The 23,067-nt window shown below is 41.1% G+C and overlaps 1 protein-coding gene across 1 annotated transcript in view; it reads left to right on the top strand.

Moving 5' to 3' along the window:
- HTT (huntingtin) overlaps positions 1–23,067 on the top strand; it is a 138,582-nt gene that overhangs the window by 66,200 nt on the left and 49,315 nt on the right. The window contains exons 27-35 of the mRNA XM_080932563.1: positions 2,107–2,233; positions 3,752–3,879; positions 8,987–9,097; positions 10,834–10,911; positions 12,280–12,503; positions 13,540–13,618; positions 13,749–13,910; positions 18,360–18,415; positions 19,415–19,563. Coding sequence (XP_080788689.1) covers positions 2,107–2,233; positions 3,752–3,879; positions 8,987–9,097; positions 10,834–10,911; positions 12,280–12,503; positions 13,540–13,618; positions 13,749–13,910; positions 18,360–18,415; positions 19,415–19,563 — 1,114 coding nt within the window. The remainder of the gene's footprint in view (positions 1–2,106; positions 2,234–3,751; positions 3,880–8,986; positions 9,098–10,833; positions 10,912–12,279; positions 12,504–13,539; positions 13,619–13,748; positions 13,911–18,359; positions 18,416–19,414; positions 19,564–23,067) is intronic.

The following is a 23,067-nucleotide window of genomic DNA, read 5'->3' as shown; positions in this document are numbered from 1 at the left end:
CCATCCTGTGGACTATCGACTTTCTTTCTACTCTCTGTGACTTTCTGCCATAGTGGGAATTTTCCATGTCTATACCAGCCACAACAGTAGTCACTGACCATGTGTGGCACTCGTGTTTTTGAAACATGGCTGTGTGATGTAACTGAACTGACTATATAGGCTATTGAACAGGCAGCTAGAAAATCAGGATGTTGATGTATCCACATCTGTCAGGGTCTTCAGCTCTGTGGAACCTCAGTTCTGTGTGCCTGCTATTCTGGTAATGCTTCTGTGAGGCTGACTGTATCAAATGCCTAGCCAAAGCCTGGCCTTCTTCTCTTCTTCCCTTCTTTGTACCTGCTTCTCTTCTCACACATTGTACTTTGTCATGATAGAAACGGAGCCACCATGATTTTATTTCAGCTCATTATTCTTTATTTTTTTCTACTAAATACTTGGTTTAAATTTTACATAAGGTGTGTGGTAATGCTACATGCCTTTAATTCCAGCACTTGAGAGGCAGAGACAAGTGGATCTCTGAGTTTGAGACCAGCCTGGTCTACAGAGTGAGTTCCAGGATATCCAGGGCTACACAGAGAAACCCTGTCTCAGAGAAAAAAAAAAAAAAACATAAGTATACATACATGTATATGTGCACAAATATCCCTTTGGCGTCAGTGTTCATGTTCATTAATACATACCTTCTCTTTTCTGGATTCTGGTATAAACTGGTGAATTTTCACTGGCATATTTATAGAAATCATATTATTGAGGTAATTAATACTCCATAAAATTCAAGCATACAGTTGAATTTTGTTGAGTCTGGGCCTGAAACTTACTAACTATCCCAGATTGGCCTCTAACTCATGATGATTCTCAGTTCAAATACTGGAATTACATTTTGAGTCACTACGTGTATTTTTTCTTTTTTAAATTATGCCACAGAGTTCTGTGGACATGAATACAGTCAACCCTGTAACTGACTCTAAAATCCTTCCATGCCCCTGTCTCTGGACAGCCATTATTCTGCTTTTTGTCTCTGTGTGTATTTACCTGGACAGTTCTGCTGATGACCTCATACATAAACTTGGTGTATTTGTAACAAGTTTTTATACCAAAGGTTTCTTCAGTTCAATAGTCTGTCGCCTGCCCCTGCAGCCTTCCTGTCCTTCCATGCACTGGTTGACCACAGCCATTTGTCCTGATATGCTGCTTGTCTTTATAGACAAGGATCAGAGGTGCACAGTGACTCACTCACCCAGTCTGGGTTACACCATTAGCTCAGTGGCTACTTACTTCTCAAGTTCTAAAAGCTGAGACTTCTAAGGTCAAGGCACTGACAGATTTGACCCCTGATTACGTCTTGCCTTCTTATGAAGGATGGGGAAAGGGAACTTCTGGAGTCTTTATTCATAGGAGCAATGATCCTATTTATGAGGGACCTCCCACCATGACCTCATTCTGAAGCTTCCTCCACTCTATTGCATTCTCTTGATTTCTACAGATGAGTAGGGCAGGGGCTAGAGAGTGAGGAGCAAAGACCTGATGTGCCTGCCTCTTACCACATTGTCTCTTTCTCCTGTGCCACCTTTCATCTTTGTGTGTAGGAGCCTGATTGTTCCATGCATCCTTGAGATTGCATATTGGAGAACATGGGTTACATCTGGGTTGTTACTTATCGGGTTTTAGCTATGACATCATTCAGAACACTATGGCTTTATTCAGAACATTGTTTTTTCTCACGTAAAAATAAAAATTAAAATGTTCAACTGTGCTTACTCGTGTGATAGTTCACTTAAAATGTCCCAATTTCCTTCTCTTAGAAGGGTCATAGTTGGGGGTACCAGTGACTTTAGGTTCTTTTAACTCCCTGGAGGCCCTCCCTTCTCCAACCCATTCTCAGTGCTGGTGTCAGGAAGTTCAGAGCCATACCTGCCATGTACAGTTATGCTGGGGAAGTAGAATTATCTCTGTAGTATCCAAGCTCTGTAATAGGAGCTTAAAGGCCATGTGTTTCCTGGGCTAGTACTTTCCAATACATAGTAGAACTGTATTTTAGGTTTTGGTTCCTGTATTAGCTTTATCTCATTATATTTATATATACATATTTTTTTTCCTTCATTTTAGGCAGCTTTGCCTTCTCTAACAAACCCCCCTTCTCTAAGTCCTATTCGACGGAAAGGCAAGGAGAAAGAACCAGGAGAACAAGCATCTACTCCAATGAGTCCCAAGAAAGGTGGTGAGGCCAGTGCAGGTAGGAAGCAATTTCTGGAGGGCAGAGGGCTGCCTGTGGTGCAGAAGTATAAACACGTAAGTAGGAAAGCTGGTCCATTGTAGTACAATCAGGGAAGCGTTCTCTGGGTGCTTCATAAGAGTCTGTGGATAAACTATCACTTCACAGAGTTCTGAGCTTATTTCCTTCTCTCCTTCTTGCAGGGAAGAACTCCAAATTTTTACTAAAGGGGAAAAGATGGCTAGAAATAGATGTGGGTGGTGGTAGTCAAAAACAAACAAAACAAAATTATGATATGGGAAGAATTCTGATAAGGCAAAGGAGGAATTTGTTTGGGAGAGGTAACAAGACAGTGGAAGCCAGGTATGAAGTATCTTTAACCGCTCAGGAGGCAGAGCAGATTGAGAGTTTGAGGTCAGTTCGGTTTATGAAGTGAGAGCTTACCTAAAACAAAGAGGACAGAGACAGAAAGACAGGGGAGATCGTCATTTGACTTGGAGGAGTCTAGAAATTCCACAGATGTTTGGAGGGGCTTCTGTATTTGGGGAGATCTATCAGGCCAAAAAGGCCAGAGTTTTGACATAGTCAAAGTAACAGAATCCTGTGTATGCCCTTTTGGGATGGGAAGCACAGGGTGATCCCTGTGAACTGTAGCTACCTTCTTTCTGTGCATGTTTATTACAGCAGGCTTCGTAGACACATGCTGCAAAACACATGTCTGTGAGCCTCATGTATGCCTTAGCTTAGTACTTGACTTTTTTTTTTTTTTTTTTTTTTTTTTTTTTTTTTTTTTTTTGGTGAGAAAGCTTTAAATCTTCCCTGGTATTTCATGTATTTGATGTTATTAACCTTGTAGCAGGATTAAGCAATAGATCTCTTGAAAGTACTGTGTGAATGTTCTGTATTCTGTGACTATTGAATTTAAAAGTTGCTCTTTCTAAGACTAGCTAGAGTAGTGCAGGATGATTTACCTGTTTAAAGCTACAGACTTGAAAATATAATTGATCACCTCTCAAATGAAGCCCGTCAAGTGAGAAGTCCTTAAACATTTAGATAAAGGTAAAAACACAAGAGACTGCTCTGCTTGGCACTTGACACAGTCTCAATGTAGTGATGTATATGCCCTTTACAGTCTTCAGAACATGTCCACAGCATTAGAATTAGCCCAGAACTCATTTGTCTCGGGGTCAGCCCCATGTACCCTAGGAGCCTTCCTTAGATGAAAGGGTCCTGAGGTTGGCTTTAGCCATTTGATCAGCAGAGGACAGATGAGGCCACAGATGGCTCCATCAGTTGATGCCCTTCTGCCCACCACTTCTTTTCGTTGTTTTACTCTCAGGCTCTTAGGATTTTACTCAACTCCTTATTACCTCTCAGACGTCATACTTCAAAAGTCAGGGAAAGGCGTGAATGTTTCTGCTAGACCATTCTCAAAAGTCATCATTGCAGTAATTGCTGTTAAACTAAGAAAGTTTTTTCCTTAGATTTAAAAGTTTAATTTTTGGGTTTTGGTGTTTTGTATGTTTTTTTTTTCCTAAGCCTCTCGACAATCAGATACCTCAGGACCTGTCACAGCAAGTAAATCATCTTCACTGGGGAGTTTCTACCATCTCCCTTCCTACCTCAAACTGCATGATGTCCTGAAAGCCACTCACGCCAACTATAAGGTACTGCTCCCTGCTTATTTCTGAACATGAACTTCCATGTACCCCGTTCATGTTTACATAAAAAGAAGCCCTATAACATAGGATTCAAATTTTGCTTCTCATTTGTCTTCTAGCTTTGTTTATGGTAGCTTTGCAAATATTTAGGAATTTTGTATTAGAGCAAAGATCTGCGGTCTCTGGGTGTTGTTTGTTCATTGACTCCCCAAGAATACCTTGGATTTAGAAAGACATGTCTCAAGGACTCCTGGGGCTCAGTATATAGTTCTGTTTATAGGTAAAGTTCTTTGCCATATTCTGAAGACACACAGCTAAGCCAAGCAGGTTTCACGTGCCTTCTCTCTCTGTTAGCCTTATAAGGTAGTACAGCTACCCAACACAAACCAAAATTGTAGTTTCAGAGGAGAAAAGCCAGTGTTCACTATAGCCCTTTAATCTTAGCCCTTGTCAGCAAGGGTTTTCCATCAGTGGAGAGACTCTTGCCAGATGGCCCTGATTCAGCTTTGTATTGGTCTTTGGATGATGGTGTCTGGGTTTACATTCTTTTTTTCCATAAATATTTCAGCATTAAAGAATGATTTGTAGACTTGCCCATATTGATTTGAAATCCTATCTGTATCAAGTGTTAAGATCTCGGGGTTGTATGGCTTCATTTGTGCTTTTGTTATACCACTTGTTCACTCAGTTAATAGCATATTTAAATTTTTTATTTAATGAATTAATTATTTTGAGACTGGAGCCCTAGCTTGACTAGAACTAGCTACAAACTTCAGTGTCTCAAACTCACAATGACCCACCTGCCGCTGCCTCCCAAGTGCTGGGACTGCAGGCATGAGCCACCATTCCCTGTAGAAGTACATTTTAAAATTATTGTGGTTTCCTGATATAGTTCCCATATTTCTTTAGAATCTTCTGGATATTAACTATTTTCTTATGTGGAAATTTGAATAGCCTATCTAATTCCAAAACCCGTGAAGATTATTTCTTTTTTGGATCATGTCCACTGTGTCTTCCCATAGGCAGATCTAATCTAAGTGAATGTTAGACTGAGATGGCATTTTTGAGCACAGGATACCTTTCTGTTTGTTAAAGCTCCTTTCTTTTCCTTAGAAATCTATGAGAGTTAAAAGAATTTTTAAAGGAATTTAATAGATGATTTACATAGCCCTGGCATATCTTAATGTTTCCCAGCTTATGTCGTTTCTTTATTGAGAACTAGTGATGATGCTTAGAGCTCCTGTTTATGTACTCTGTCAGCCATGTAGTGTTCTACCTGTCTGTCATTAGGGGCCCTTTTCCACACTCCCAGCCAACTCCTCCTGGCCCTCTTTTTGTCCTGAAACCTCAAGCATTTGCTCTCTGGTTCCACTCTGTAACTCTTCAGTTTGTGTGTCTTGAGTATTTGTTCTGCCCTACTGTGCTTTCTCACCTTGTCTTTCCTCACTTCTCTTCTGCTTCTTCTTCTATTTCTCTTCTTCCCCATTATCTTCCCCTGTTGTCTGGGTGCTTTAGTCAGGGTTTTACTGCTGTGAACAGACACCATGACCAAGGCAACTCTTATAAAAGACAACATTTAATTGGGGCTGGGTTACAGGTTCAGAGGTTCAGTCTATTATCATCAAGTGATAGTAGTCATTGCTTCCAAGTATGGTGGATTCGTATATTGTTTCAAATGTCAATAATACAGGCTGTTGTTTACTGTCGTTTAGTTCCTTGAGTTTGTAAGCTTCTTGTTGTTTTTGTTGTTGATATCCAGCTTTAATCCATGGTAGTTTGATAGGCTAAAGAAGTTATTTTAATTTTCTTCAGTCTATGGAAGACTTGCTTTGTACCCAAGTATGTGTCAATTTTAGAGGAAGTTCTTTGAGGGCTTGAGAAGAAGGCGCATTCTTTTACGTTTGGATGAAAGGTTCCGTAAGTACCTGTTAGGTCCATTTGCTTTATAGTATCTGTTAGCTCCAGCATTTCTCTGCTTACTTCTTCTCTGGATGTCCTGTCCATTTGTGAGAGTGGGGAATTAAAGTTTTCCACTATCAGTGTGTGATGGTGAATATGTGATTTAAGCTTCAGTAATGTTTCTTTTACAGAATTGAGTGCCCTTGTGTTTGGGGCATAAGTGGGGCATAGTCCTGAGTTCAGTTCTCAGCAACCACATGGTGGCTCACAACCATCTGTAATAGGATCTGAGGCCCTCTTCTGGTGTGTCTGAAGACAGCGACAGTGTACTCACATGCATAAAATAAATAAATGGTTCTTTTTTTAAAAAAAAAGAAGAAGAACTGAAATGTTATCTTGGTGAATTTTTTCTTTGATGAATATGTAGTATCCTTTCCTATCTCTTTGGATTAGTTCTGGTTTGAACTCTATTATAATAGTTAGATATCAAAATGGCTACACCAGCTTGTTTCATAGGTCCATTTGTTTAGAAATTTGTTTCCATTATTGGGGAATTGAGACTGTTGAGAGATGTCAATAACTATTGATTGTGGATTCATGTCATTTTTTGTTATGGTAGTGGTGGTGGTGGTGTGTGCATCTGTTTTGTTTTTGCTAGTGTCAGATTATGTATATTTATTTCCTGTGTTTTCATGGGTGTAATTAATCTCCTTGGGTTGAGGTGTTTCTTCTAGCATCTTCTGCAGTGCTGGATTTGTAGATAAATACTGCTTAAATTTGGTTTTGTCACGCAACATCCTATTTTCTCTGTCTATGGTAATTGAAAGTTGTGCTGGGTATAGTAGTCCTGGCTGGCATCTGTGGTCTCTTAGAGTCTGCAGCACTTCTGTTCAGGCCCTTCTGTGTTAGGGTCTCCATTGAGAAGTCAGGTGTGGTTGCTTGTTTCCCTGACCTGTTCAGCTGGTGTGTTCTCAGAGAATGATTGATGTGTTGGAGGCTGGGATGCAGTGAGGAGTAGCAGAAGGCGATCAGGAGGGAATCCATGGAATCCATGAGAGATGTTGGCCATGGGGAAGGAGGGCTGTTACGGTGCTAGGGAGGAGACGGAGGTCTGTGGGCACATGATCTGGTTTTCTGGCAAGCATGACCTGTAGATTATCAGGGGTGTTGCCCAAGTTAGGGGCTTGGATTCAGCAATGAATTGAGGAAGGGAAGCCAGGAGAAGATGGTTTGCAGGGTCCATAGGAGCTGTGACTAGGGCAAGAGAGGCTGCAGCCGGTGTTGTGCTGCAGTACTACAGAGACTGAGAGTCGGCTCCAGGTGAACAGAGTTCTAAGGAATCTCTTGAACCTGGGTATGTCCCGCCAGTGTATTGTAAATTTAACCTGTTTTACTTAAGCATTCAGTTTTCATTATTAATTTTATATACTTGATATTAAATATTATTCTACATTAATTTAAACACTGTTTACTTTATGCTTGTTTTGAGTTACCTGTTTTAGGCTTAATTTTGATAGCATATACAGAATATTATGTGCTAGGAGATAGAAGTAATTCAGGCTGGGTGTTGATGGCACTTAGGAGGCAGAGGTAGGCAGATCTGAGTTCATACAGCCTGGTCTATGTATGGTTCCAGTACAGCTAAGGGCTTCATAGAGAAACTCTGGCTATAAAAAACAAAATGTAGCAAAGCAAAAGTTGGTTTCTCCCTCTAGCTCTAATCCCAGTAAATGAATTAATTTGTACTTAGCATGGCTCCAAACATAGTCCTGGGCACATTAAGCAATTTGGTCATTTATAAGATGACTGACCATTAACTTGTATATTTAAGTTATCTTAAATCATTTATAGTAAGCTGATATAAGATAAACACTATAAGATTATTGTTTTCTAATTTTATCTCTGATATGTTTAAACTTAAAACATTATAATTTTTTGTTTAGTATCAAGCAAACTTTGAACTGTAAATACAGTCCATAGAGACTGGCCTCTTAGAATGTACTTTAATAATATATCAGCCTTTTTAATATGACTTAGTTTCTTCAAATAGCTAAAGGTTAACAAAGATAGCAAAAATATCACAGGTTTTTGGATGACCCAGTTTTAAAACAAATCATCCTGGAAGCCTGGTGTTACCTCCTTAGTCAAAAAAAGAAAAGGGGGGGGGGGGATACAGTGTTAAACAGAGGTATGCCACAGCAGCCTCTTAATCAAGGTCACATGGCATACCTTCATCCTGCTGAAGTCACCAGCCACCATAGTGGTTCTCTGCCCGTGTCCCTCTTCTAAGCAAGAGTTGGATCCAAATTACATACATGGTATACTATAGCACACTAGGATCTTCTGTATGTAGACTTTTAACTATTAACCCTTTTGTTACAAGTTTTAAGCTTTTTTTTTTTTTTTTTTGGTTTGCAATTTTACAGCTTTTTTGAACTATACTTAGTGAACTTATAAATCCTGAAATGTAAAAGTTTACATAGTCCTCTTAGAAAGCCTGAGATAAAAGAAGGTCTATATTTTAGTAATAAAGTTTTAGTGCTCAGATTTCCCATTGGCATCATATGTTAGAATGTTAAAGGCAACTGTAGAGAGACAGGAGGGAGGGAGAGAGGAAGGGACGGAAGCTTGGTTTAACCTTAGGTGGCTATGGCAAGGGGAACATTTTTGTCACCCACATTTGGGGATGGCCAAAATGCCTAGAGAAGAAGATGGGATACCACCCTATCCTGGGGCATAAGTGACTTTCATAGTCAAGGGTAGCTGGAAAGTATAGTTGTTCATCAGGAAACTGTCAAGACCCATTCTCATTTCCTGCTCAGAGTCTTTTTTTCCTGCACTTGTCCAGTATTCTCTTCATCATAGGGGGTTAGGTTCAAGTTCAGTGGGCAGATTCTCTTTCATTGTACTTTTTTTTTTTTTTTGGGACTGGCTCTTTGCATGATCAGCCCCCCTCATCTGGATCTGTAGAAGTAGGGGAATTGTTATATACTGCAGTTAAGCCGAAGCTTTTGGAATTGTAATCGTCCTAAGACAAATTTGACTACATCTAAAATTGACAGTGACCAAATACTCCCACCCCCGGGATGGTGAGAGTCTAGATCAGCACAGCAGAAGCATCTCCCCGCAGCAGACGACATTTGTGTCTTTGTTGTAGATAACCAGACTTCGGTGGTGCCAGTAACCGTGTGCTCTCTCCTTCCACCTTGCCAAGGTCACCTTAGATCTTCAGAACAGCACTGAAAAGTTTGGGGGTTTCCTGCGCTCTGCCTTGGACGTCCTTTCTCAGATTCTAGAGCTGGCGACACTGCAGGACATTGGAAAGGTTTGTTTGTGCATGGTGACCTCAGATGATTCCTAGTTACATGCTGCAGGCAGGGGAGACTGCATCCCATTTGTGTCCTAGTACTACAGTGTGCGAGGACACTTGTCTCAGGTCTGTTACCACACTTTTCGTTTACAGTTTTTCCCTAAACCTCATTCAGTCTAGAAAATGTTGAAAAATGAGCTTGCCGGATCCCTTTTTTCTCCCTCAAGCTTTTTAAATAAAAAGAGACAAAGCCAGACTAACAAGGGTGACTGACCGGCTCCTTCCATAGCTCATTCATGTTCTGTAGTTCTGAGTAGAATAAATCTTCCTCCCCAGCCCATATGCTTACACTTAATGCTGCCACTGCTTCATCTTTTGCTTAATCTCCACTAATACATCTTGTTTCTAATATACTCCACAGTGAATTAGACAGCCACCTTCAACTTGTATCTTCAAGTGAAATACAGTCCCAGGACCTGCCAACCACAGATGTCAAAATCCATTAGTGCTAACATTCCTTATATGAAATGGTATCAAATTTTGAAGCCTGTTTACATCTGCTTATAAGACTACATCATGCATTTGTTACAGTCCCTTGTAAATGGTATTCTGCATTTTTTAGGGAGTAATGTTAAGTAAAGCCTACACAAATCCATACAGACTGACTCCTGCTTTTCTCCTTAATTTGTGTTTGTTTAACTCATACTACCAGGCAACACACTATTTTACATTTTTGTCCCTTCATTGCCTACAGCAGTGCCTGAATTATTAACAGTGAGCAGACATTTGTTTAATAAGCAGATATTCTTTCAAGAATCAGTTTGAAAATTGGTTACGGTATTCACACCTGGTAAAAGAGGTTTAATGGTGCATACCCACTGGAGGCTGAAACTGGGGAAGCGGTGCTAGGAGTTAAAAGACAGCCCACATCAAAAACAAATGAACAGGGAAAATTGATTTCAGTCATAGACCTCACCTCATAGCCTCCCTCGTTCCACGAATGATAACAACATGACACTGACAAAATGCTTTCATTTCCCCACTGTCTAATAGATCTTGTTATTCCATACTAACTTTTATACATAATTAAGTGTATTATGTGTGAGTCTTGCTTACATTATGTATAATACACATTTCCCCACATTTATTTCCTTACTATTCTGTATTGTATTTTCCTCTGACTTCTCCCAAGATTTCATATTATTTTTTGAGGGTTTTTACTATGGTATAGCTTGATGTGGTTTTCCCTTCAGTTGTGCCTGTGGTAGTGATCTGGTTCCCTGCAACTCTGGAGCTGTTGGAAGGATAGGAATTACATTCTTTCTCTGTATTTGCAGCATCTAATGTCATTTCTATGACACACTAAGTATTCTATACAGACTGCGGTGAGGCTCATTGGCAGTGACTCTCACGGTGCCTTAAGCATTCTCTTCATCTGATCATATTTAGGCTCCACAAATGCAGGGCCTTTGAGTCCTTTGCACATTCCACAATGCCTGCCCTGAAAAGAGGTATAGATAAACATACTTGATTACTTACTGAATGATTGGGTGACAGATTAGGTGTGTAAATGCACAAGAAAGCACTTTTTATACAATTGTAGATACAGGGGTTCTTGTGATTGTTAAGATGATTAATTGAAAGCATTACTCTGATTTTCTCTGACATTTATACAGTTTAGATGGACACTGTTTCTGAGTGGCAACAGTCAGGGTCACCCGTGAGTCACTGATGTCCTCTACCTTTCACAGTGTGTTGAAGAGGTCCTTGGATACCTGAAATCCTGTTTTAGTCGAGAACCAATGATGGCAACTGTCTGTGTTCAGCAGGTGTGTGTCATTTCCTGTCTTTTGGGATCTGGGCTAACTCCTCTGGGCCAAGCAACAAAGCCTAGTTCCTTTTAGAAGCTGGTGCTATGGTGTGGTATTAGGAAGAGTTTGCCCCTAGCTATCACTCCTGCTTGCTGTGTGATTGCAACTATGAGGGGGAGAGGGCATCAAGAAGCAGTCCTGGTCCACATCCTAGTGGGCTTGTGGGATGGGGCTAGTTTCACTTAGAACCACAGAGAATCCCAGGCATGGTGGCACCACATGGACGCGTCTTCTGGGGTGCTAACTCAGGGATTCACAGCAAAGCCTTCCGTCATATGTCCTGCTGGACTTGCTACTGGGAAAGGATGGTCCTGGAAGATGTTTACTTTTGCTTTTGTTTTTTCCCTTTTTTCTTTTATTAGTACTGAGGTACTGAGGGTTGAACCTGGCTCATACATCCCAGGAAAGTCTCTATCACTGAGACTTTATAAGTTTTTAAATATGAGCTCTGTAGCAGTTCCTAATCAGTGCTACTCAGTCAATCTCAGTGGCAGTGGTGGTGCTCCTCACTTCCTGCCCCAGTGTTTTGGGCTCCTGAATGAAAGACACATACATGCAGCCTTTATGTTTTTATATGTCTTAAACAGCTCAAGGACTGAACCACTTCCTAACCTCCACATGTCTAATCTACTCTCCAATATCCCCAAGTTATTACTTACTAAAATCTATATTCTGTCTTTGCTACCCTGGACCCAAACCTGTAATCCTCTTGGACCATGAACCCCTGACTCCTACATGGTGGCTGTGTTCTCTGTCCTGCATCTCTCGGGTGTGGCATCTTGGTTCCCCTTCTAGCATGGTAGCTCTCTTCCTCCTCTCCCTGTCCCTAGCCTTGGAATCCTAAAAGCCCTGCCTCTGTTTGTCCTGGCCAGCCATTGGCTGCCAGCATCTTTACTGACCAATCAGAACTAACTGGGCAGGGTCCCTCAGTGTCTTATGTGAGGACACTGCAAACAGGTTTTGAGGAACATGATTAGCATAGTACAAGCAGCGTCAGACCAAACCCACAACAGTTCCTTCCTTTTGTCCATTAAAAGGGCCTTTTCTCTTAAATATATATTGAACATAATTGTAACAGTTTGTAAACTGTAAGGTGTGATATATATTAATAATGTCCAGTCCATCAGTTTTGCCAATTGAAACAAATTATTCTATCATCTATCCTAACCTAAGTTGCCTAGACTCACCTGGAACATGCAGATTGCCTATCTCAGTCCTGTCCTTGCTAATCCTGTCTACCAGCTGGGGTTACAGACGGCCTGTGCTGCTCATCTACATTAAATCTATATTACGTGACGTATTGACATTTCCATTCTTTCATTGTAGCTACTGAAGACTCTCTTTGGGACAAACTTAGCCTCACAGTTTGATGGCTTATCTTCCAACCCCAGCAAGTCTCAGTGCCGAGCACAGCGCCTTGGCTCTTCCAGCATGAGGCCTGGCTTATATCACTACTGCTTCATGGCACCATACACACACTTCACACAGGCTTTGGCTGACGCCAGCCTAAGGAACATGGTGCAGGCGGAGCAAGAGCATGATGCCTCAGGGTAATATTTATTGTCTAAACTTGTCATTGGTGATGCAGAGATGAGTTATGTGTAGCCCTGCCTCGAAGGCCACTGGCTGATGGTGTAGTCTGTTCTCCAGAGGTGTTAGGCTAGAGAGGAGGAACCCAAGCTGCCTGTGAAGCATGGGTTCAAACTTCCAAATACTGCCCCAGACTAGAAGCGGCCCACTCGGTGTCCTTACCCATTGAAAGTGTTGCACTTGCTAATGTTTATGAATGGCAGACTTTATAGTAAGGTGGCATGTGTCAGTGCAGCTGCTTTGTTCTGTGACTCAGAGACCACCTTCAAAATGGCACACAGTGGTGCTGGTATTTAGAAGTATTGAAGGGCCTAGAATAGTCAAGGGTGTGCAATTTTTTATTTCTATATGAATTTATGTTAATCTTTTTGATACCTGGAATGTGGAAGTTCCTCCCTCCCTTTCTCCTTCCTTTCAGAGCTTTATATGGTAGGCGTGTACTTTACCACTGACCTACATTATATTCCTAGAAGGTGATTCATAAACTTTTGAGATGCTACTACTCAGTGTAGTAATGTTAGCAGCATTCTTACTTTGATTTTTTTTTTTTTAAGATGATCAGACAATATTGGAATCTGGGGAAATACTCCTTTTCTTGGCTTTATCTTGGTAGTGTGCTTTTATGTATGTGCCCATAATATCTGCTTTGCTCTCTTTTCAAAAATTTTATGAGACGGGTCTCTCTCTACATTGCCTAGGCTGATGTTGAACTTGTGACCTCCATCAGTCTTTCCCCAAGAAAACTAAGTGATATGACTGTCTGTGAGCTGGCTCTCAGAGTGTGCTGGGTGGTGGGTTTCATGCAGCATTACAGCACACCCAGCTGAGTCCTGTTGTCTCTAGTGCATGCCACTCCTAAACCCAGTGGCCTTTCTAAGTCTCATTTTGAAATGATCTCATTTTTTTTGAACATGAGGTTGAACTGGTGTATGGCTGAGTAGCACAGAGGAGATTATTAAAACATATTTGTTGTTTCTGCTTTTGGCCGTTTGGCAGGTGGTTTGATGTACTCCAGAAAGTGTCTGCCCAATTGAAGACGAACCTTACAAGTGTCACAAAGAACCGTGCAGATAAGGTGAGTGGCACTGCAGCTAGAGATGACATGTGGACAGTGTCACTGGGGTGGGAACGGAGCTCAGACTTTCCAGATTAATTGCCAGAAGCTTCTAATTGCCATTGTGGTTTCTTTCATTTTTTTCCTATAGAATGCTATTCATAATCACATTAGGCTGTTCGAGCCTCTTGTTATAAAAGCATTGAAGCAGTACACCACCACAACATCTGTACAATTGCAGAAGCAGGTTTTGGATTTGCTGGCACAGCTGGTTCAGCTACGGGTCAATTACTGTCTACTGGATTCAGATCAGGTTTGTCTCAGCCTTGTAGTCACTGTACCTGTTCCTAACCGAATACAATTTACTCTGAATAGTCACTGCCCAAGACTCTACCGTATAGGGTTAGGCTTTAGAAATTTCCACAAGTTTTCTACATCTATATATCTACTCATAATTTTAAAATAAGCTGTTTTTAATTTATAAGATATAATTTAAGATTTATTCTGGTGGGCCAGGTCATTTATGCAAAATTCAGACTTCTTAAAAACAGGTGATCATCAGCCAAGCAGTGGTGGTGCACACCTTTATTCCCAGCACTCTGTAGGCAGATGCAGACAGATCTCTGAGTTCAAGGCTAGCCTGGTCTACAGAATGAGTTCCAGGACACTCAGGGCTACACAGAGAAATCCTGTCTCAATAAACTAAAAATAATAAATAAAATAGAGGAACAAGTGAACACTTTGATCAGAGAAACTTCTTTTTTCAGTGGATAAGTCAAATAAGTAGTTGTTGAGTGCTCTGCCCTAAATGGGGGGCATCAATATCAGGCCTCCTCTCCCCTCAGGAAACACTGCAGAAGAGGGGTTGGAAAAAAGTTAGAGCTGGAGAATCAGGAGCGGTGCTGTGAGACTCACAGCAGTTGTGATCACATGCACAAGGTCAAACCAGTCAACATCCTGGTATGGCTGGTGTTGGGGCTTGGGATACCCAGCTCTGCTTGGGGAGGGGTTGTCAGTTTTCTTTGCAGGAGAGTAGCACATAGACAGCTAATTGGACTCAATGGATTATAAGAAAAAATAACAACAAACCATCAAGATGTCAATTGTAGACTATACTTTCAAGCACTGATGTCACGTTTATACCATTCTGGGGGCTGTGTAACTTAGAGCCAAACCCCTGTCCCCAGACTCACCTTGCCTTCCTCATGCAATTCCTGTGGTCATATATGTTTGTATATACATTCTATTCCTGGGGAACTCTTAATGCCCATGCCTTCTCTGAGAAGAAGTTGTCTTTAGGTTGTTTAAAATTGACCATCATTTTTTTTCTCTGTGTGTGGGCTCCTCTTTCCCTGTGAGTTACAAGGATCTACCAGTTGGGGAGACTCCTTGGCCCTCTAAGGCTCATGGTCATATCATAATGCAAAATATATTTAGTTCAACTTCAAAAGCATACATAGTCTTACAGTCTGAAAGTACAAAGTCCCATTTGAGATTTCTCAACTGTAATACTCTTGGATTTGTAAAATCAAAAAACAAATTACATATTTCTAATATACGATGATGTAGAATATACATTTCCATTCCAAAAGGGAGGAATAGGGATATAGTGAGGAAATACTGGACCAAAGTAAGATTGAAACCTAGCAGGGCAAATTGTAAGACCTGAAGTCAACCTGTAGGTCCCACCTACTCAATGACTGATAACTTTTTTGGAATACTGGGAGTTGTAGTTCTTGGAGAATAACAAAGCCACGTGAGGAGAAAAAACAAAAAATTGGTGGCTTTTGGGTTTGTCCTTAAGTAGCCCCTACAAAATGTGTCTTATGTCTCATCAACTCAGCTGGGAATTCCTGACCAAAATCCATCTTGGTCAGTATTTAAAGCTTGCTTCAAATTTGGCTTAAAGTTGTGGAATGGGGTTTTCACTGGTAAATCTCACAATTAGCACAAACATCATAACCTGCAGCTCCATGTCCTCTGTTCACTCTTTAGTTTTTAAGCACTTAGATAGCTCAACCCCTTCAGCTTTGCTGCTACAGCATTCATCTGGCTGAAGCTGCTTTCATTCTCTGTATGTGGCTCTTCTATCCAAATAGCTCAGGAGAGAAGGACCATCTGCAGCACAGTCTTCCATAGCTTTATGCAGTTACCTTGGGGGGCCTTCTCGAAAAGACTCCTCTGTCACATGTGGCCTGGCCTTGGCAGCTCTCTGAAACCACAGAAGAACTTATGCCCCTCTCACCATGGCATTTTTGTGCCTCTAAAGTTCCACGTGGAAAACTCAAGTGTTGGCCAGTGAATAGCTTGGTATGGACCTTCACCTCTTGACCACACTAGCAACAGCTTTCTGAGGTTGCTTTTTTAGACCAAGCAACCCCTTCAGCATTTTGGCTTCACAGATTGGAAACTTAGCTGGGAGGAGTGTTTCCCTCAGGGCACCCTGACGGGAGTTGTGGTTGTGCAGATCTGGAAGCCTCTACTGGACAGCACTTATTCTACCAGCCACCTTCACTTTCAGCACTGCGTGAGTGGGGAGGAGCGTTACTCTTTCTAGTGCTCTTTTTCTCTCCAAACTCTACATTTTTTATCTCTTTCTACCCAATTGTAGACCTGCATAAGAGTTATCAGAAGTAACCAATCCACGGACTCCGTATTACACTGTCTTTGAGATTTTCTTCACCTTAGAAATTCATCTAGTGGTTTTAAATTATTGCCTCAGGCAAATTCTCAGGACTTGAGCAAAAGGCAGAGTCTTTGCTAAAATGTCACAGGAATGGTTTCTAGCCCATTTGGTAATAGAGATCTTGTTTCTTTCTGAAACCCCAGGAACCAGGCATTGTTCTCAGCACTGTCTCCTAGGCTTCTACTAGAACTGCCCATTAAACTCTGTTTAAAGCATATAAAACTTTCCTTTTCCAGAGTGCCAAAGTTCTTCACTTTCCTTCAAAAAGCAACATAGTAAGGTTCTTTACAACACCTTGGTCCTTGTAGCAAATTGTGAATTACTTTTTATTGCCTTATATAAGATACACAAGCAAAGGAAACATGGAAGAAAACTCATCCTGCCCCATAGTTCTAGAGAAATTTGAGTTCATCATGAGGACCAGAGACATGGCTCAGCAGTTAAGAGCACTTACTGCTTTTCTAGAAGACCCAGATTTGATTTCTGGGGAATCTAACACCTCTGGGTTCTGCAGGCACCGCAGGCATGTATTACTTGGCCATACTTGCAGGCAAGACATTAACACATAAAATCCTAAATAAAAAGTTCGTTGTGTCAGGGAGCTGTGGCTGCAGAGCACTGGAGCAGGAAGCAGAGAGCTCTCAGCTCCATCTGCAGACAGAAAGCAAAGATGAGCTGGAAGTAGGGTGAGGCTATATAAACTTGGCAGTCCTGTACCCAGTGACATACTTATCAGCCAAGCTTTACCTCCTAAAAGTTACATAAGCTCCCAAACAGCAGTGTCAGCTGGCAACCATGTATTTAAGTACCAGAGCCAATGAAGGAAATGTCTTATTCAAACCACCACAGTGTGCTTCCTTCAATTCCATACCCGACATCCTGGTCTGCAGTTGTGGGCCAGGCACTGTAGAGGAAACAGGGTTGGGGCTATACCAGGAGGACAGACGATTGAGGCCCCTGAACACTGAAGGATGTATCTTAGAACCTATAAGACCTACCTCTCTTCTTACTTTCCTACTTCCTACTCACCAGACATAGAAATTGTAGTCTCTGTTTGGGCCATCTATCATAGACATAGAAAACAAAACAAAAATCTTGCTAATTAGTCTTACCAGCTAATTTCTCTAGTCATTCCATTTTATCCAGAGCGTTCCCTTTAAAACAGAAAGTTAATCTTTTTTCCTTCATTAAGATTTTTTTACCTGTTACTTAACATTGAAAAGGCTCACAACTTTTGTGCTATGCCCATTTCTATATGTATGTCCTTCACGTGGGCCTTTGAACCTCACACCAGCAAAGCTTTCCAACCCTACCACTGGGGGGTAGTCTGTTTTTCTTACCATGAGCATTCTAGCCTCCTGATTGATTCAGTGACTTTCATTAGAGATACCTTAGAGGTATAAATGCAGAAAATGGGTGTTAACTCAGTTTAGATACTATTTTACCAAGCACCTGCTGAATGTGTGTGCTCCAGATCCACAAAGCAGCATTAACTCTGCAGTTCTTATGTGGGAGCTTCTGTCAGGGTGATGAAATCTCACAGCAAGTGAGAGTGAAGTAGACCTGCTTATCTCTCCGATACTGTCACTGTTCCTAGTCTGCGTGTCACGGGCAGTTTCTAGGCGTTGTGTGCTGCAGGACTCCTGCTGTTGGCTAACCACTCTCTGAACACAAGCCTTCCCGATGGGATTAGGAATAATAGCTGATGGTTCCTGGAGTTTATTACTTATTTTCCCAATGAGAACTCATCTCTGTATTAGCCACTTTGTTTTGTGAGACATAGTCCTACCATGTAGCCCAAGCTGGCCTCAAACTTCCATCTGCCTGCCTTATTCCTTTGTGCTGGGAATTCAGATCTATACCCACCTGTCTGCCTTGACCAGTGTGTTCCTCAAGGCCTGCCTGAAGGAACTCTGCACTTTCCTGGCTTAAGAGTAGCTTTGAAAACAGGATTATAAAGGAGCTAATCTTCTGTGTAGGTGCCTGTGCATAGTTCACAGATCAGCTCAAGACATGATACCTGGCTTGTACGTTGTAAGCCTCTGACTGATGGCCGCGTTTCTTCCCCTGCATTAGGTGTTCATCGGGTTTGTGCTGAAGCAGTTTGAGTACATTGAAGTGGGCCAGTTCAGGTACTGATATTTAGTTACTTCAGTTGCTGTCCTTGTTATGTACCATGTGCTGCTTGTGCCCATGGAGTCTGATTTATATGCTGTTCACTTTCATCCTCTGACCACTTGCTGAAACAGTTGTACATCTAATCATTAGTGTGTTTGCATTTCATATGCAGAGTGTGTGACCATGGTAGTAACAGGTTACTAAGTGCCATCCTACCCAGCGGGACCCTGCTCCCTAACTTTAGAGAAGACAGTTTTAGGTCACGGTTAGTAAGCGGAGTGATTATGACCTTTAGTTGCATTACCTGTAGTTTCTCTTGTTAGGCATTAAAGCTTTAATAATCCTGCAATATATATGTAAAACATTTGTAATTTTTGAAAGTTGTAATTCTTAGCAAGTAGTTTGTAAAGCACAGCATTGGACAGTTTTGTGAGGGTCCCTGGGATCTAGAGACCCAGCTCTTATTCTGGTTATGTGAGACCTTGACTCTGTCCTGTTTTTTTTTAAGGTTTATTTATTTATTTTATGTATGAGTACACTGTAGCTGTCTTCAGACACACCAGAAGAGGGCATCAGATCTCATTACAGATGGTGTGAGCCACCATGTGGTTGCTGGGATTTGAACTCAGGGCCTCTGGATGGATAGCCAGTGCTCTTAACCGCTGAGCCATCTCTCCAGCCCCTAACTCTGTAGTTTTGACCAGGGAACATTTTCTCCTTGGTGTCTGAACTTTTTCAAAAAAGGAGAAGAAAATGAAGAGCTAGAAAGATCTTTGCTGCTGGCACCCAGTGCGTAAGGTGCCTCTCCCTTGCAGCAGTTTCGCCATCCTGACCATCAGACTCTCCATGTGGCCAGAAGACCAAGGCGCTGGTGGGATTAAACGAGGTTGCAGAGTCTGCTTTATCGTAGTAATGTCTCCTGAGGTTGACTCTTGACTTATTTTATGCTGTATATGCAGATTAATTGTCTAGTTTTTTAAAAGAAATGTCTAAATGGGTGTCTTTGTTTCTAGGGAATCAGAGGCCATTATTCCAAACATATTTTTCTTCCTGGTATTATTGTCTTATGAGCGCTACCATTCAAAACAGATCATTGGAATTCCTAAAATCATCCAGCTGTGTGATGGCATCATGGCCAGTGGAAGGAAGGCCGTTACACACGGTAATGGGCTGCATCTGTGCTTGTTGTTCCCGGTCTTACCTCATCCACTTTTACTACATGCTGTGTGTATGTGTGTGGGGGCTCACGCATGCATGCATGCACATATGTTAGAGGTGTTTAAGAACAAAGACAAGCATATTGCTTACTCACAGAAATGTGTAAACTACTTGGAGAAACAATAAAAATTAGTGACGTCATTAAGGTGTAGATAAATTCTGATAAATGTCTGTTTATGAAGAAAATTTTTATTTTGCCATTTTTATTTGCTTTGGTCTTTTTTTAGAGAGGGCATAGACTCAGGTCTGGGGCCTCATGTGTGCCAGGCGCTTTACCTCTAGACTCACAAAATTTTTAATCTAGCTTTGACAATCAAATTTTAAGTTTTGCGTTATGTTGTAGGTTTTGTTTGTTTGTTTGTTTTTCAAGGCAGACTTTCAAGTGTAGCTCTCGCTGTTCTGGAACTAGCTTTATAGACCAGGCTGACCTGGAACTCAGAGATCCTCCTCCCTCTGCCTACTGAGTACTAGGATTAAAGATGTGCTCTACCCCGCCTAGCTTTTTTGTTTTTTAATAAGACAATTTCTGATATAGCCCATGCTGACTTGAATTCAATATGAAACTGAGGAAAACCTAGAACTCCTGATCCTCCTCCTACCTGCTGAGTGCTGGGATTACAGGCATGATTATCATTCCTGGTTTATAAAGTGCAGGGATTGAACCCAGAGCTTTGTGCGTGCTACTCAAAGCATTTTATAAGTGACCTGTGTTTCCTGCCTAAATTCTGATTTCATTTCTTTTTGTTTTGTTTTTTGTTTGTTTATTTGTTTGAGACAGGTTTTTCTATGTAACAGCCCTGGCTATCCTGGAAATCACTTTGTAGACCAGGCTGGCCTCAAACTCACAGAGGTCCAACTGCATCTGCATCTAAGTCCTGGCATTAAAGCTGTATGCCATGAAACCCAGCTATAAACTCTTGATTTCTTTCCAGTGGTTTCCACATTGTAGGTTGACATTTTCTTTATGATTTTCTGTTTTGTCATATTATATTTTAGAAGAGAAGCTATTCAATGTTTAATAAACTACATTTTGAATTCTGTATCTATCTATATTTTATAAGCATGCACCATGTAAGTAAAAAGCTGATGAATTGAACTATAAAGAAACTAAAGTTTTCTTTATACATTGGCTCTTAATTTGTTTTGGTTCTGGCTTTTTGAGACAGGGTTCTCTTTGTAATCCTGACTATCCTGGAACTTGATCTGTAGAGCAGGCTGACCTTGAACTCACAGAGATCTGCCTGCCTCTGCCTCCTGAGTGTGCCACCATGACCTCAGCTATCCCCCTTTAGCCTGTAAAAGGAGTGCAGTGTTTATTTTAGGAATGTTCAGTAGCTAATCATGATAGCACATGCCTCTGTTAATGGCATTCATGATGTGGAGACATGAGGAACCTAAGTTGCAGCCAGTTTGGGCTGTTGAGCCAGATCCTGGCTTATACTGAAGCTGCAGTGACTAAAAAGAATATGTTGTGATTTTTTTTTTTCTTTAAATTTCTAACACTGGCTTTCTAACCTTTCCCTGTTGGATTCTCCCTGCTCCTTTCCCAAGTCTAGAACAGTAGTTCTCAATCATTCTAGTGCTACTGTGGCCATTTAGTGCAGTTCTTCATGTTGTAATGACCACCTCCAACCGTAAAACTATTTTTGTTGTTACTTCATAACTGTAATTTTGCTACTGTTATGAATTGTAATATAAATATCTGATGTGCAGAGTATCTGATATGAGACCCCTGTGAAAGTGTCGTTCAAGAACTGCCCCAAGGGAGGTCTTGACCCACAAGTTGAGAACCATTTGTTGTAGAGGCTTTTGACCATTGGTAGGCATGTATCCTAAGTGCTTTGCAGACCCCACAAGTGAGAATGGCAGAGCAGCCTCACCCAGTGCACACATCTACAGGGGGACATAGACTGAGCAGAGATTGATGCTGCCTCTCAATCTTTGTAAGTTAAACTATCAGCTTTACATCTGTTCATAGTTTGTCAGAGCACAGATTATGAGAGGCTTAGCAATTGGTCATGTCAAATACACTGACCTGAAGCAGGAGTGATGGCTCAGTGGTTAAGGGCACTGCTCTTCCAGAGGACCTGGGTTTACTTTCAACCACACACAAGGTAGTGTACAACTGTCCAGTTCTAGGGGATTAGATACCATCTGACTCCTAAGGATACTGCAGACATGTAGTGCACAGACAGAGCATGTAATGCAGGCAAAACACCCTTACACACATAAATAATGAAGTAAAAATTAGGGGCTGGTGCTGGAGAGATGGCTCAGCTGTTAAGAGTACTGACTTCTCTTTTAGAGGTCCTCAGTTCAATTCCCAGCAACTACACTGTAGTTCACAACCTTCTGTAATGGGATCTAATGCCCTATTCTGGTGTGTCTCAAGACAGCTACTGTGTACTCATATACATAAAATAAATATTAAAAAAAAAAAGTAGGGGCCAGAGAGATGGCTTGGCAGTTAAGAGCACTAGCTGTTCTTGGGTTCAGTTCCAAACACCCAGATGGTGACTCAACCAACTGTAACTTCAGTTCTAGGAGGTCAGACACCTTTTTCTGGCTTCTGAGAGTACTGCATATATGTAATACACAGACATACATTTAGGTAAAACACCATGCCAAATAAATAAATGAACAAACAAATAAATAAATAAATTGTGTGTGTGTGTGTGTTTTAAATATATAAACCTAAGTTTCCTGGATATATATATATTGTCTTTGGACTGAGAGGTAGTGATAGTCAGCAAGTTTACTTTATACTGGGATGCTTGATCATCTGAAGGAAGTTCATCAAACAAGTAAATATCAGTATATTATGTAGCACTAAGGGTCAGAATGTGTATGTATTCTTACCACAGAGTACTAGTGTGTGTGTGTGTGTGTGTGTGTGTGTGTGTGTGTGTGTGTGTGTGTGTGTATACACATGTGAGGGTCAGAGTTTGTGGGGGAGAGTATTATTGAGGGTCAGAAGGTGTGTTTGCACATATATGTGTATTCATATTACTGAGTATTTGTGACTACATCACTGAGGATTAGGGTGATTGTGTTATCGAAAGTCAGAATGTATGTATGTATGTATGTATGTATGTGTGTATGTATGTATGTATGTATGTATGTATGTCAGCAGGCACTGGTGTGATTCATGCCCAGTGGAGCCATTTCTTTTATAGTTCTTTCCTATGCCATACGGTTAAACCAATTCATTTGACTTGACTCCTATTTTGGACCAGGATGAGTAAAACCTAAAGAAAAATCTTGATCTAATGAGTCAAATTTTAACTTAAAACAGTATAATAATCTAAGACTGTGACTTAAATGTATTTGGTAGCCACGATATTTGTCATCTTTTAAAGTAAATCCCGTGGATTATGCATAGACTAGGGAGGTTGCTATTTTTTATTATTTGGAATGTTTTCTTATTTTCAAATCGACTGTGATTTCA

The sequence above is a fragment of the Micromys minutus genome, assembly GCF_963924665.1.
Source record: "Micromys minutus genome assembly, chromosome: 1".
Classification (NCBI taxonomy): Eukaryota; Metazoa; Chordata; class Mammalia; order Rodentia; family Muridae; genus Micromys; species Micromys minutus.
Note: the sequence above shows the minus strand (reverse complement) of the source record. Positions and strands in the feature narration are given on the sequence as shown.